The following is a 17,500-nucleotide window of genomic DNA, read 5'->3' as shown; positions in this document are numbered from 1 at the left end:
GTGATTTGATAAAATGCTATGCCCAAGATTACCATCCGAGTGCCGGCGGGGAAGTGGTTCATATAGCCTCGGCTATCACTTCCTTATGTCCGGTCGTGATGGTCAAGCGGATTAAGGCGTCCCTGTACATACCAGTTGTGGGAGTATGGGTTCGAGTCACTTCTGGGGTGTGAGTTTTCAGTTGTATATAGTCCTGGGGACCATTCAGGCTTGTTTGCATTTGTGTTCCTCACGTGTGCCCCAAAGAATGAGGTGATTTGATAAAATGCTATGCCCAAGATTACCATCCGAGTGCCGGCGGGGAAGTGGTTCATATAGCCTCGGCTATCACTTCCTTATGTCCGGTCGTGATGGTCAAGCGGATTAAGGCGTCCCTGTACATACCAGTTGTGGGAGTATGGGTTCGAGTCACTTCTGGGGTGTGAGTTTTCAGTTGTATATAGTCCTGGGGACCATTCAGGCTTGTTTGCATTTGTGTTCCTCACGTGTGCCCCAAAGAATGAGGTGATTTGATAAAATGCTATGCCCAAGATTACCATCCGAGTGCCGGCGGGGAAGTGGTTCATATAGCCTCGGCTATCACTTCCTTATGTCCGGTCGTGATGGTCAAGCGGATTAAGGCGTCCCTGTACATACCAGTTGTGGGAGTATGGGTTCGAGTCACTTCTGGGGTGTGAGTTTTCAGTTGTATATAGTCCTGGGGACCATTCAGGCTTGTTTGCATATATATATATATATATATATATATATATATATATATATATATATATATGTCGTACCTAATAGCCAGAACGCACTTCTCAGCCTACTATTCAAGGCCCGATTTGCCTAATAAGCCAAGTTTTCATGAATTAATGTTTTTTCGTCTACCTAACCTACCTAACCTAACCTAACCTAGCTTTTTTTGGCTACCTAACCTAACCTTACCTATAAATATAGGTTAGGTTAGGTTAGGTAGGGTTGGTTAGGTTCGGTCATATATCTACGTTAATTTTAACTCCAATAAAAAAAAATTGACCTCATACATAGAGAAAAGGGTTGCTTTATCATTTCATAAGAAAAAAATTATAGTAAATATATTAATTCAGGAAAACTTGGCTTATTAGGCAAATCGGGCCATGAATAGTAGGCTGAGAAGTGAGTTCTGGCTACTAGGTACGACATATATATATATATATATATATATATATAAACCTCAGCCTCCACCACATCACTTCCTAGTGCATTCCATTTATTAACTACTCTGACACTGAAAAAATTCTTTCTAAAGTCTCTGTGGCTCATCTGGGTACTAAGTTTCCACCTGTGTCCTCTTGTTCGTGTCCCACCCGTGCTGAAGAGTTTGTCTTTGTCCACCCTGTCAATTCCCCTGAGAATTTTGTAGGTGGTTATCATGTTTCCCCTTACTCTTCTGTTTTCCAGGGATGTGAGGTTCAGCTCCTTTAGCCTTTCCTCGTAGCTCAATCCTCTCAGTTCCGGGACGAACAGTGTGTGTGTGGGGGCGTTCCCTACAACGAGTTGAGAGCCGGGACCAGAAGCTTCATTTCAACTCTCAACAGAGGGCGAGTCCACATCAGTGAGGTGGAAGTAGGTAATTTAGTTTTCCCTCCCATTCCCCTTTAGTCAGCTATTTTAGCCAGAGTATCTTCTATGTCGTGAGCAAGGCTCACCAATGTCTATGTCATTGTAAGGTACAGTTGTGCAGAGTGAGGCTGTAGAGAGCTCTCACGATATATATATGTGGTGTGTGGAGGCACCTGTGATTTATTGAAGAGTTTGCTGTGTTAAGGACATTTATACTCATGTGACTTTAATAGTATAAGTTTGTGTCAAAGAATATATATATATATAAATGTACCATTTATTAGTATAAGGCTGTGTGCCCCGTGTTGATTCATTATTGCTAATATTGATGAAGTGATCTATATATATGCTGGAGTATTGAATAACATATTCATGTGTACAGTGATTTTCTATATTATTGCCATTGAAGAGACTTACGGTGTTTAAGGACAGTACAGTGGCTTATTGCATTTATTATCATTACTGTGAGATACGGTGTTCAGTGCCATTACTGTGAGCTACTGTGTTGATTGTCATTGAAATTAATTATTGAGATCAAGGTCAGTGCAGTTATCATTGCGTTTATCACCATTATAGCAAGTTATTGTGTTGAGTGCCAGAATTGAGTTTACTGTGAATTTAAAGAAATAGGCGCTTAACGCCAGAAAACAAGTAGAGAGAGAGATCATACAGCGAGGGGGCGTGTCAGCTGTGAATGACAGGAGGGGGAGTGTTGCTGTCTTGTTGCGCTCCAGTTTATGAAGAGAGAGTGATCTGGTCATGTACTTCGTCACCTTGTTGTGGATATAGAGAGATAATACTTTAATGTTTTAAGTAAAATACAAAACTACCTTCGCGTTTGCATTATCCCTCCATTGCTTGTTGCTACAGAGTCCATTGAAGAGTGAGAGTGATAGATACATATCTGCCTGATACCAGATTTATTTAGTGTGCATTCTTGACACTATTACCACAATCCCACGAAACCACTGGCGTGTTACTGGACATGGGAAACACCAGTTGGCGACCTTTCAGTTAGCAGTAGAGCCCTATGTCGGGGCGGGCACACAATTGAGAGAGTAGATTGTGTTCTCACTCGTCTTTGGCTAGAAGGCCAGCTGGAGATCGACTGGGATACTCTCCAGGTGAACAGTGGCACCTTGAGGATGGAGTGAAGACCCACAGGGCTACAATAAGTGACAGTTACCACTACTACTACTTGGTAGTGTCTGGTGAGAGGTAGAGAAACCCCGACGTTGTCGATATTGATAGGATATTAAGTACACTTACCTTAACTTATTTACTTACTGGACAAAACCCAGACATTGGCGACCTTGCCAGGATTCGATGTACGGTTACTTACTGAGAAACCCCGACAATATATACATATATATATATACATATATATATATATATATATATATATATATATATATATATATATATATATATATATACATATATATATATATATATATATATATATATATATATATATATATATATATATATATACATATATATATATATATATATAAATATATATATATATATATATATATATATGTGTCGTACCTAATAGCCAGAACGCACTTTTCAGCCTACTATGCAAGGCCCGATTTGCCTAATAAGCCAAGTTTTCCTGAATTAATATATTTTCTCTATTTTTTTTCTTATAAAATGATAAAGCTACCCATTTCATTATGTATGAGATCAATTTTTTTTTATTGGAGTTAAAATTAACGTAGATATATGACCGAACCTAACCAACCCTACCTAACCTAACCTAACCTATCTTTATAGGTTAGGTTAGGTTAGGTTGCCAAAATAGTTAGGTTAGGTTAGGTTAGGTAGGTTAGGTAGTCGAAAAACAATTAATTCATGAAAACTTGGCTTACTAGGCAAATCGGGCCTTGCATAGTAGGCTGAGAAGTGCGTTCTGGCTACTAGGTACGACATATATATATATATATATATATATATATATATATATATATATATATATATATATATATGTCGTACCTAGTAGCCAGAACGCACTTCTCAGCCTACAATACAAGGCCCGATTTGCCTAATAAGCCAAGTTTTCATGAATTAATTGTTTTTCGGCTACCTAACCTACCTAACCTAACCTAACCTAACGTTTTCGGCTACCTAACCTAACCTAACCTATAAAGATAGGTTAGGTTAGGTTAGGTAGGGTTGGTTAGGTTTGGTCATATGTCTACGTTAATATATATATATATATATATATATATATATATATATATATATATATATTTATATATATGTATATATATATATATATATATATATATATATATATATATATATATATATGTCGTACCTAGTAGCCAGAACTCACTTCTCAGCCTACTATGCAAGGCCCGATTTGCCTAATAAGCCAAGTTTTCTTGAATTAATATATTTTCTCTAATTTTTTTCTTATGAAATGATAAAGCTACCCATTTCATTATGTATGAGGTCAATTTTTTTTTATTGGAGTTAAAATTAACGTAGACATATGACCAAACCTAACCAACCCTACCTAACCTAACCTAACCTATCTTTATAGGTTAGGTTAGGTTAGGTAGCAGAAAAAGTTAGGTTAGGTTAGGTTAGGTAGGTTAGGTAGTCGAAAAAACATTAATTCATGAAAACTTGGCTTATTAGGCGAATCGGGCCTTGAATAGTAGGCTGAGAAGTGCGTTCTGGCTATTAGGTACGACATATATATATATATATATATATATATATATATATATATATATATATATATATATATATATATATGTCGTACCTAGTAGCCAGAACTCACTTCTCAGCCTACTATGCAAGGCCCGATTTGCCTAATAAGCCAAGTTTTCGTGAATTAATGTTTTTTCGTCTACCTAACCTACCTAACCTAACCTAACCTAGCTTTTTTTGGCTACCTAACCTAACCTTACCTATATATATAGGTTAGGTTAGGTTAGGTAGGGTTGGTTAGGTTCGGTCATATATCTACGTTAATTTTAACTCCAATAAAAAAAATTGACCTCATACATAGTGAAAAGGGTAGCTTTATCATTTCATAAGAAAAAAATTATAGTAAATATATTAATTCAGGAAAACTTGGCTTATTAGGCAAATCGGGCCTTGAATAGTAGGCTGAGAAGTGAGTTCTGGCTACTAGGTACGACATATATATATATATATATATATATATATATATATATATATATATATATATATATATATATATATATGTCGTACCTAGTAGCCAGAACTCCCTTCTCAGCCTACTATTCAAGGCCCGATTTGCCTAATAAGCCAAGTTTTCCTGAATTAATATATTTACTATAATTTTTTTCTTATGAAATGATAAAGCAACCATTTTCTCTATGTATGAAGTCAATTTTTTTTTATTGGAGTTAAAATTAACGTAGATATGTGACCGAACCTAACCAACCCTACCTAACCTAACCTAACCTATATTTATAGGTAAGGTTAGGTTAGGTAGCCAAAAAAAGCTAGGTTAGGTTAGGTTAGGTAGGTTAGGTAGACGAAAAAACATTAATTCATGAAAACTTGGCTTATTAGGCAAATCGGGCTTTGAATAGTAGGCTGAGAAGTGCGTTCTGGCTATTAGGTACGACATATATATATATATATATATATATATATGTCGTACCTAGTAGCCAGAACGCACTTTTTGGCCAACTATGCAAGGCCCGATTTGCCTAACAAGCCAAGTTTTCCTGAATTAATATATTTTCTCTAATTTTTTTCTTATGAAATGATAAAGCTACCCATTTCATTATGTATGAGGTCAATTTTTTTTTTATTGGAATTAAAATTAACGTTGATATATGACCGAACCTAACCAACCCTACCTAACCTAACCTATCCTATCTTTATAGGTTAGGTTAGGTTAGGTAGCCGAAAAAGTTAGGTTAGGTTAGGTTAGGTAGGTTAGGTAGACGAAAAACAATTAATTCATGAAAACTTGGCTTATTATGCAAATCGGGCCTTGCATAGTAGGCTGAGAAGTGCGTTCTGGCTACTAGGTACGACATATATATATATATATATATATATATATATATATATATATATATATATATATATATATATATATATATATATATATATATATATATATATATATATATATATATATATATATATATTAACGTAGACATATGACCAAACCTAACCAACCCTACCTAACCTAACCTAACCTATCTTTATAGGTTAGGTTAGGTTAGGTAGCCGAAAACGTTAGGTTAGGTTAGGTTAGGTAGGTTAGGTAGCCGAAAAACAATTAATTCATGAAAACTTGGCTTATTAGGCAAATCGGGCCTTGTATTGTAGGCTGAGAAGTGCGTTCTGGCTACTAGGTACGACATATATATATATATATATATATATATATATATATATATATATATATATATATATATATATGTCGTACCTAGTAGCCAGAACTCACTCCTATGCCTACTATGCAAGGCCCAATTTGCCTAATAAGCCAAGTTTTCATGAATTAATATATTTTCTTTATTTTTTTTCTTATGAAATGATAAAGCTACCCATTTCATTATGTATGAGGTCAATATTTTTTTATTGGAGTTAAAATTAACGTAGATATATGACCGAACCTAACCAACCCTACCTAACCTAACCTAACCTATCTTTATAGGTTAGGTTAGGTTAGGTTAGGTAGCTGAAAAGGTTAGGTTAGGTTAGGTTAGGTAGGTTAGGTAGTCGAAAAACAATTAATTCATGAAAACTTGGCTTATTAGGCAAATCTGGCCTTGCATAGTAGGCTGAGAAGTGCGTTCTGGCTACTAGGTACGACATATATATATATATATATATATATATATATATATATATATATATATATATATATATATATATATATATATATATATATATATATGGTGGGGGTACCACCTCTGGTGCCAATGTGGGGACCCATAGCCTCGGAGAAGAAAATAAAAAGTATTCAGAGGAGACCTTGTGGTTTCTCACTGAACACTAATATTATCTTGTCCTACCACCCCCATTCTTTTGTATGTACACATATATATTTACTTTATTTGAACTTTGTTACAAAAAAGGAGTTACATATGGGTTACAAAGATGGTTGTCATAGGTTGTCGAGTTCCTCCAGCTCCTCAAACAGCTTTCATTTTATTTTATACCCGCATTTTGGGTGAGGTGATATGTTACAACATATGATATGTTATGTTAGGGTAAGAATCTCTAAGATTATTGAAACGTTTCTTTCTAATATGATAACTAACACTACCAAAATACGGAAATTAAACATATGAATATATTTTGGGTCTGTTTTAATCTTGACCATAGGTAAAAATTTAGTATTCAGTAATTTCCTTAAAATTCTATAAAATATTTTGCTTAGGATGCAAGAAAAGAACTTAAATAGTTCATAATAAAAAGTTTATAATCAGAACAGAGGTTGAAAGCACTATTTAATAAAGTTTAATTTTATTCAACTTAAATAGATAGGAACAAAAACAGATAATATAAACCTGCTTAAATTATTTATAGTATAAATAATTTACATTGAATTTATGGTTTAGATGGGAAACATCTTTGTAAACTGGCAGAGCTTGCACAGTCACAGTCTGTGTTCTGTTTAGATGGTAAATTTTATTCACACATGGCCATAGTTAGGTAGCCATAGGTTCTGCTCTTGTTCCATCTTATGCTGATGTTTTCCAGAGTAATTTCGATAAATTGTGGAGAGACATTTATCTCTCTGAGTTCAAGTCTTTTTTTTTAACATCGTTATGTGGATGACTATCTTTAATTAGTGTTCACATGTGGATAAGATTACTTCGTGCTTGAACTCCTAACACTGAAATTTGACTTTTACATAAAAAATTCAGGAAAATTTAAAAATTAAATTTTTTAACTCATTAATTACCTATACTGGTTGTACATTTTCTGCTTCTGTTTATCGTAAATTAACATTCACAGCATTAGGTTTACATTATTTATTTTGTATTCTAAACAATTAAATTTGAATGCAATTAAAACTTTATTAAACAGTTTAATTATGAGGTTAATTATGGATTTTACCTTCGCAACAGAGAGAGGGACAATGGACAATAACCATAATGGGGTACCTTCAGTAGAGCAATATTAGGGAACCTCTCCCAGACGAGGTATCCTTCTTCACCAGACACTCCTTCCTTCTGTCCTTTCAAGATTCTTCCAGCCGTAGCCACCGTCACTCCCATGCCTGAAGGAGACATATAAGTAAATAAATAAATAAATAAATGTTTATTTAGGTAAGGTACATACATACAAGAAATTTTTACAAAGATTGGTTGACTTATAGGTAGAGCTAGTACATACAAAGCCTAAAGCCACTATTACGCAAAGCGTTTCGGGCATGAGCCAATTTTGGTCAGTATAAAGCAGACATATTTGTGGGAAATTTTACCCACTATATCTGTATTATTATCTAAGAAATATATTATATCAAAATCATATCTAAATCATAACAATCATATTAGAATCATATCAGAATCACTACAGATTCATTATAAATCTGGACCCTAGATGACAATGCCACTATGATCCTGTACAGCCATAGGCCAGGGCCCATGGTGCCTACGTGACTTGGTGCATGATTTCTCAAAGAAGCTTCGAGAAGAATATCTAAATTAAAAAACAATTGGAACATTCAATCGATTTCCGGTACGGATTAAATCAAATCCTTAATAAGAATCAATAGTACTAGCAAGTACTACTTATAATCTTTAAATCTTATATCCAATTATATTATAATCACATCTTATCTCAATCATGTGTCTAGACAGTAAAAATAATCAATATTCCTTTGAAAGCTACCTTCCCCAAGGAGGGAGGAGCCAACTCGGGGAGTGAAGCGACCTACGGGGACACCCTCGAGGGCAAAACGCATGAGTTTATATACAGTGACAACGTGAGGTGTCTTGTGAACTTTATTTTATAAAGGACACCATAATATATTTTTATCATCAGTGATTACTCTCTAGAACTGGGGAAGTAGCTGGTCAATATCTACAAGGAAAATTCCTAGTACATTATCTAAATAAGAGTGTAGAGTGGAGCTTACTCACCTGTGACACCGCCTCCACCTCTACCATCATCACCTATCTTAGCCTACTGCAAATGTAATTAAGGAAATAATTAATTAGCAACGCTACCAAAATAATAAACAGCAAAACTGTGAAATAAAATAAAGTGCCTAAAATCTCTACAAGAGAGTTATCAGTCTGGCCACTTGTCAGACGGCACCCGGCACTCAGACATAAGCATATTGAGTTATTTTGGTGTGTTAATTGGCCAATTGCATCCTTGTATAACCTTAATATATCCAATAAGTCTGTTTGTGGTTACAGGGTGAAGCAATGCCTCATATTTCAGTAAGTTTTATTAATATTGTAGTGACTGAATCTTTTAAAGTAACCAGACACTTGTGTGATTCACATCCTCATAAGTGTCCCTTGTCTAAGAAAAGTTCAGTCAAGTTTAACTGAATCTCTTCATATAAACTGAATATATTTGTATATAATTGAAAATATACATTAAGTTAACAATTGCTGCTTACTTAGTTATCTTTAATAAATAATATAAGTTTATCATATTTAATATAATCTCTTGTACTTAGTTAATAGTACGTAGACAACATTTAAGGTCGCTATGGTATTTGTGCTTGGGGTTCTACTACCAAAAATCATTTATGTTCTCTAGTTACTCAACACAAAGCTGCTATTAGGACAATATCTAACTCTGGCCCCAGACATCACTCGGTACCCTTACTCAAGTCTTTGAATATGTTAGATATTAAGTCACTGCACATCCTCTCATGTGTATTTTATATATATAAAACACTGAACTGTAATGTCAATCCTGACCTTAAAAGCTTCCTAGAAGGTTGTAACAGATCCCATGAGCACCACACCAGAAACAAATACCTATTTGATATTCCAAGAGTATGATTTAGTCAAACTAGAAATGCTTTACAAATCAAGGGACCCAGAATGTGGAATGACCTTACCTTACCTTGAGGTTACCTTCTTGAGGTGCTTCCGGGGCTTAGCGTCCCTGCGACCCGGTCGTCGACCAGGCCTCCTGGTTGGTGGACTGATCAACCAAGCTGTTGGACGCGGCTGCTCGCAGCCTGACGTATGAGTCACAGCCTGGTTGATCAGGTATCCTTTGGAGGTGTTTGTCAAGTTCTCTCTTGAACACTGTGAGGGGTCTGCAAGTTATGCCCCCCTTATGTGTAGTGGAAGCGTGTTGAACAGCCTCGGGCCTTTGATGTTGATAGAATTCTCTCTCAGAGTACCTGTTGCACTTTTGCTTTTCAACGAAGGTATTCTGCACATCCTGCCATGCCTTCTAGTCTCATGTGATGTTATTTCTGTGTGAAGGTTTGGAACCAGCCCCTCTATTATTTTCCACGTATAGATTATTATGTACCTCTCCCGCCTGCGCTCAAGGGAGTACAGATTTAGGCTCTTTAGTCGGTCCCAGTAGTTTAGATGTTTTACTGAGTGGATTCTAGCAGTAAAGGATCTCTGCACGCTCTCCAGGTCAGCCAATTCTCCAGCTTTGAAAGGGGCTGTCATTGTGCAGCACTCCACTCTAGAGAGCACTAGCATTTTGAAAAGTATCATCATCGGTACAGCATCTCTAGTGTGAAAAGTTCTTGTTATCCAAACTGTCATTTTTCTTGCAGTTGTGATGGCTACTTTATTGTGTTCATACCCAATCATGTTAAAGACTGTACCTCTCCCAGCCAGTTTAAGATAAAAACTAAGTACCACCTAATTAACTCCATGTAACCAACCTCACCCCTAAAATGTCAACCCATGTCTACTATTTTAAACAATGCTGTTTGTTGACCAAATTGTATATTTGCTTTTGTTCTGCCATGTCCCCCCCCCCTTTTTTATTTTTTTTATTTTCTCAACTCAATTTATAATTTAATCTCAATTAGTATTAAGTTTTAGTTTTAGTGTTTTTCCTGTCCGTAACGCTTTGGGTAATAGTAGCTTTAGGCATTGTATGTACTAGCTCTATCTATAAATCCATCAATATTTTGTATCTCACCTTGTATGTATGTATGTACTTTACCTGAATAAATATTTGATTTGATTGCATATTCATATATATATCATACTTCTACAATATGAATTGCTGTGTTAATTAATATATGAATATTGGCTGTTATAGTTATGGTGCTGGGCTGGATGTGTACATGTTTAGATCCCTGATTTAAACAGAACCAGTGTTCAGTTATAGAACGGAATTATTCAATCTTATCCTTGAATTAACAACACAAGCTGATGTGTGGAACTTGTCTACAGATGGATTGTGGATCTTCAATAAACTTCACCATTCATCCTAAGGAACCCCACCTGCCCCTTACAGCCCACAGTTTGTCATTAGGAAAAGAGGAGCTAAGATTTACGACCCTAGCTAGAGATTTTATTTTAATTAATTTGCATACAGTAATTTTTCATTTAGTACAGTACAAGACCCTAGTAGTTCTCCTCATTATATTAATCCCGACAGTTTTTCCCACAATATTGGCCAGAATAACCCTATCATGCCTGTAGGAGACATATTGGTCAGTATAACCCTCCCGTGCCTGTAGCAGACATATTGGTCAGTATAACCCTCCCGTGCCTGTAGCAGACATATTGGTCAGTATAACCCTTCCATGCCTGTAGGAGACATATTGGTTAGTATAAAGCTGCTCCTCCTAATACCCAGACAAGTTTCCCCGTGTATTTGGTTAACTTATACTTGAAACTGCCTTAAAGTTTGCTGCTATGCACTATCATAACACAATGTTGCAAACATCTGTAACCTTAAACTGTGCCAAATGCAGAAATTATTTGGATAGAAATAAATGAAAATAATAATAATACTCTCATAAAAGGAGTTATACACAGAGCACCGAACGTAGAGAGAATGGAAGCAAAGCCTGTATGAGGCGGCGTATCTAGAGCATCTAGGTCAAACTGTGTTTGTGTTAGCGGTGACTTGAATTTTTATCCAATGAATTTAACTACGAAAATAAGGTATTGTTTACATAAGCAAAAGATGTTTTTTAGAATTAGTTATTGATTTATTCCTTAAAACAACATAATAAAGAGCCAGTGCTGGCCAAAAATATTTTGGACATACTGTAGTGTTAATTAACACAGGCACATACAACATGAAATGGTATGATATCGAAATGGGGAGTCAGCTACCGAAATATGAATCAGCATTGAATGGAATCTTTTTTTATGGTTCCAGATTTCTCAAAAAGCTGATTTTGACGGATGAAAATAGTTTTTTGGGGAAGAATTGACTTAGACTGACGTAAACACGGGCGGCGGGCTGTTGTTGGCCCGTGTAGTGGCTCTGACGGTGAGTGACATGGCCTAGTTTACCATATAAATTGATCATCATCAAATAATAATGACCCCGAATGAATAGCTATGTGTCTAAAGAATATCTAGATCAAAAATTTATCAAACTGATTAGAAATGTTGAAAAAAAATACGGAAAGTAAAAGGAAACAATGAAGTTCGTATAGCATGGGAAGCAATGACAAATCCTAGAAGGCTTTTCAGTTAAATCAAACAAAGATTAGGGATACGACATATAAAAAGTCAGTGAAAAGTCAGTCACATCAGATAACTGATAATGACAAAGAGATGAGCAGTATTTTAAATAATATATTTTGTTTCTGTATTTACTAAAAAAAGAAATTAACACTAGGCTTTCACCTGCCAAAATCTACATTGGTTGTGAAGATGACAAGTTGATTAGTTTAGTGGTTACCGGGGAAAAAGTTATTTGGTTCGAATTTTCCTGTTTGCTTAATTTAATAACTTAGGCTGCACTATACTTATATAGGCGATGGGAGTAACTGTCACAGAATTGCACACATCATACATTGATGTGGCGATTGAGGGTCCCCTTGCACGATTTAAATGTCCAGTGGCTACACTGGGTTCACATCAGCTTCTTCAGGGCTCTTGTAAATAAACTCCCTTTCCAAGATCCTTCAGTCCCACCTTCTTCACTTTTACAATGCCTGCTGATCCTCTGGTGTCTTCCTTGACCCGTGGAAACACGATATTCTTCTACCAATGGCCAAGTCAGGGAAGGATCCGTCTGTCCCGAGTTCATATCGGCCCATAAGTCTGCTTCCATGTCTCGGAAAACTGATGGAACGTCTTGTTCACACCTGGCTACAATGGGTGGTGGAAACCTCAGGTCTCCTACCTGAGGGGTATCAGTGGATCTCGGCCGGGAAGAAGCACAACGGACTGCCTCCTCTCCTTGGAACATCGAATAATGGACACTTATCGCCGGCGAAAAGTGTTCCTTGCAGCATTTTTCGACATCAAGAGTAAATTTGACTGCGTCCCATTCTGGTGTCTTTCGGAGTCTGACTCGACTAGATCTCTCAGGTCCGGCATTGAGGTGGGTCCAAAACTATCTACAGGGCCGCTCATTCAAAGTAGCGGTTGGTGGAGTCATCTCAGCGTCCTGCCCTGTCTCGCGTGGTGTCCCCCAGGGAGCGATTCTCAGTCCGCCATTATTCTCTATTCTTCTGTTTGATCTCCTGGTATTCCAGGGGTCCAGGTTTTAGCCTATGCTGATGATGTAACCCTCATGGCGGATAGTGCCACTCTCCTAGAGGCACAAGGCTCCCTGCAAAATGCCGTGACTGTGTTCTCTGCAATTGTGTTGAGGAAGGGGCTCTCCATTAACCCTGTGAAATGTTGTGCCATGAGCTTCACCTGGACCCGCTTGCCAGACCAGCCAGTGGTGACCGTCAGGGGCCGTCGCCTCCCGATCGCTACTGAACACAGGTGGCTGGAGGTCATTCTAGATGGCCCTCGGCTGACGTGGAGGCATCATGTGCATTACCTTCGGGAGTCATGCCTTCGTCGCATGACCATCATGAAACGGCTCTCTGGTTCGGCATGGGGGGCTTCACGGGAGTCGCTCCTAGCTCTCTATAAGGCCTTCATTTGTAGCAAGATCATGTATGCGAGTGAAGTCTATAGCTTAGCAGCATCATCGGTCTTGGCAAGGCTGGATCCCATCCAAAATGGTGCCCTTCGCTCAGTGCTAAGAGCTATGCCCTCCTCGCCAGTTCTCTCTCTCTCCATGCCAAGTCGGGGTTATGGCCCCTGAGCTTTGAATGTCTTCTCGCCCTCTGCCGCCAGTTTCAACAGGTAGTGCGTCTCCCTGCTACCCATGCACTTACTCGTCTCCAGCTTGAGGCTAACTGGTGGAATGTGCCAGCTGGACACTCCAAACGCTGTCAGTTGCCTTTCGTCGTCCGGGCCTTGGGTGCATATTCACAGTTTTCCCTTCCCGTCCCTGTACTCACCCCTGGCCCTATCATCTCACCGGTGCCTCCGTGGGCAGAAGAGCTCATTTGGGTTTCTGTGGACTTTTCCAAGCCTCCTCGTCGGAAGAGGAAATTAGAGGGTCTGGCCTCTTTAATTTTTGTAGACCTACGAGCCTCCTTATACTCTGGGTACTTGGAGGTTTACACGGATGGGTCCCACAAAGATCAGCCACCATCCACTTCTGCGGCAGCATACCTTTTTCCTTCTGTCAGATGTGGAAACTCTCCCCTGCTCATTTGTGCCTGGCCGGGAAACTGTTTGCAATCTTACTAGCCTTACAACTCCTATGACAAGTTTCAGGGCCCTCTGTGGTCGTTTTCTACGTGGACTCAGTTACAGCTCTACATCTGATATCTCGGCGTCCACGAGTCCATCGTCATACTGTGTCACAGATCCGTGGAGAACTGCTGTCATACTCTGGTACTCCGGGTTGGTCGATCTATCTCCAATGGGTTCTGTCACATGTCAGTATTAATGGCAATGAGGTGGCCGACACAGCAGCAGGGATGGCGCATCTCTCCATGACTCCACATATGTGCCTCTGAACCATTCCGAAATTCTCCTGCAACTCTGGGCGACTTGCCTCGTGAGTTGGGAAGCAGTGATGACGCCAGGACTCAAGTCCTCCTCTATGGCGGGTCTCTGGGAGGGCTCCTTCCTGCGTCCATGGACTCGTCATCATTCTCGACTCCTCGACACTGCCATCACTTGTCTTCTGATTGGGCACACCTGCCTAGCAGCACATTTCTATCGTCTACGGTTGGCAGATTCACCATACTGCCAGTGGTGTCCGACCCAAGATGATACAGTAGAACACCTTCTTCTTCACGGCCCTCGATTTCATATCGTTCGGGTCAGACTACTGAGTGCCATTCGTAGGCTGAATATTCCCCACCTCATGGTTCCCGTTCTCCTAGACATGGGCAGGTGCGAAAGACGAAGACGTCCGTTATGACATCCTTCGCCATACCTTCCGCTTCATCCGTCATGTCCGTGGCCTGAAGAGACTGTAAAGTACGTGGTCTGAGGAGATTGTAGGGTCTGTGGCCTGAAGAGGCTGTAGGGACCCCATCCCTTTGCTATTTCCTGGTATTGGGCAGCCGGAGCACATCCGATCCCATGATCGTCATCGCCCCTAAATCAACAACAACAACAACAACAAACTCCATTTAAAAAAAAAATCGTGGGCAACATTCTCGAGTATGAGAGCCGCAGTGGTGAATGAGCAACCAAGGCTGGTGCACGAAGCATGAGCTAACAGTACTGCTGTTCAGCTTGTGACCACAGCATCGCCTAAAAATGTCAAAATATATGTAACTAATTATTTAGCGATGATAGTATTACATTAGACCCCCCTGACTGTGATAAAAATTACCAGGATTCTGGTAATAGCAGGATTGTGGTGATAATTAGCACTGTGCTAGTATGGTGGGAAGAGTAATCTAGGTGAGGGAGGCAGGTAGCGTCGTCTGCTGACTGTGTGGCGACCTTTTATTGTCTGGACTCACCATACCACCTTAGTGGTTCGTTATGGTGGGCACAAATGTAGATACTTATATATAAAGGGTGTATTGTGTAATAACAACAATAGAAGTATGTTGGGAGCAGCCATTTTGGTGAGGAAGGTGCATCGTCTGCATGACATGTCATGATGTGTATTGGTGGCCACTATGCTGTTGGGCACCATGCCAGCTTAGTTGTACAGTTATGATAAATAAAACACGTAGATACTTATATATGTGTGAATATAGTGTAAGAACACCATAAACAGTATAGTGGGAGGAAGAATGTTGGCGAGTGAGATGTTGGTGAGGGAGGGAAGGAGGTGGCCTTTGCTGGCTGGTGTGTGGCGGCCACTCTTGTTGTTTTGACTCACCGTACCAACTTAGTAGTTCGTTATGGTGAACAAAACATGTAGATACTTATATATAACGTGTGTGTGTATATATAGTGTAATAACAGCAAAATTATTTGTTTATTGTTTTATGATCATAATAACACTAATATGCACACCATACTTTTGAGTATAGCGATGGTTCACACATTTTATTATATAAATACATTACACTACACACTATTGAATAGCATTACTGCAAAAACACTAAGAAAAAATAAATCAGAGACATTGAAATAATTAGGTAATAATATCTTTGTGGCAACTCCTGCCTGACAGCTGGGGCGGAGCCGACCTCGTCTGGCGCCTGCTCTGTCAACGCCTGTTTTTTGCCAGACTTCCCTGCCCTATTGCCGCCAAAATATGTCACCTACGATTTTTCCCCCGTGGTCAGGGAACACAATGAACACTTTTATAAGACAGAAAATATTTATTTATTTATTTATTTATTTATTTATTTATTTATTTATTTATTTTTGCGCCTGGGGGTGTATTAGGCCATAACCACATGTATGGATTAACATGTATTGCTTAACTAGGGATGGATTAACATGTAGGGATTAACATGTATTGCTTAACTAGGGATGGATTAACATGTAGGGATTAACATGTATTGCTGGAAAATGTTTCAATCGATAATCACAAAAAGCCAATCGACTAATGCTTGAAAAACATGTATTAATAAAGGATTTACAATATGGTTTTACTAAGGGGCTCCTGATTGACACATTTCCAGGATAACATATTATACCTGCCACACACCTGCAGGATAAACGCTATACCTGCCACATACATGCAAGATAAACACCATACGTGCCACACACCTGCAGGATAAACACTATACCTGCCACACACCTGCAGGATAAACACTATACCTGCAACACACCTGCAGGACAAACACTATACCTGCAGGATAAACAATACACCTGCCACACACCTGCAGGATAAACACTATACCTGCAACACACCTGCAGGATAAACAATACACCTGCAAGATAAACACTATACCTGCAGGATAAACACTATACCTGCCACACACCTGCAGGATAAACACTATACCTGCAACACACCTGCAGGATAAACACTATACCTGCAGGATAAACACTATACCTGCCACACACCTGCAGGATAAACACTATACCTGCAACACACCTGCAGGATAAACACTATTCCTGCCACACACCTGCCGGATAAACACTATACCTGCCACACACCTGCAGGATAAACATTAAGCCTGCAGGATAAACACTATTCCTGCCACACACCTGCAGGATAAACATTAAGCCTGCAGGATAAACACTATTCCTGCCACACACCTGCAGGATAAACACTATACCTGCCACACACCTGCAGGATAAACACTATACCTGCAACACACCTGCAGGATAAACACTATACCTGCAACACACCTGCAGGATAAACACTATACCTGCAACACACCTGCAGGATAAACACTATTCCTGCCACACACCTGCCGGATAAACACTATACCTGCCACACACCTGCAGGATAAACATTAAGCCTGCAGGATAAACACTATTCCTGCCACACACCTGCAGGATAAACATTAAGCCTGCAGGATAAACACTATTCCTGCCACACA

General features: G+C 38.8%; 1 protein-coding gene across 1 annotated transcript in view; it reads right to left on the bottom strand.

Moving 5' to 3' along the window:
- The window catches only part of LOC123755937 (alkaline phosphatase), a 49,160-nt gene that overhangs the window by 25,375 nt on the left and 6,285 nt on the right, over positions 1-17,500 (bottom strand). Inside the window, exon 3 of the mRNA XM_045738906.2 lies at positions 7,707-7,822. Within this exon, the coding sequence (XP_045594862.2) occupies positions 7,707-7,822 (116 nt within the window). The remainder of the gene's footprint in view (positions 1-7,706; positions 7,823-17,500) is intronic.

This window comes from Procambarus clarkii, chromosome 43, assembly GCF_040958095.1.
Source record: "Procambarus clarkii isolate CNS0578487 chromosome 43, FALCON_Pclarkii_2.0, whole genome shotgun sequence".
Lineage (NCBI taxonomy): Eukaryota > Metazoa > Arthropoda > Malacostraca > Decapoda > Cambaridae > Procambarus > Procambarus clarkii.
The sequence above is the reverse complement of the archived record's forward strand: the minus strand, read 5'-3'. Positions and strand labels throughout refer to the sequence as shown.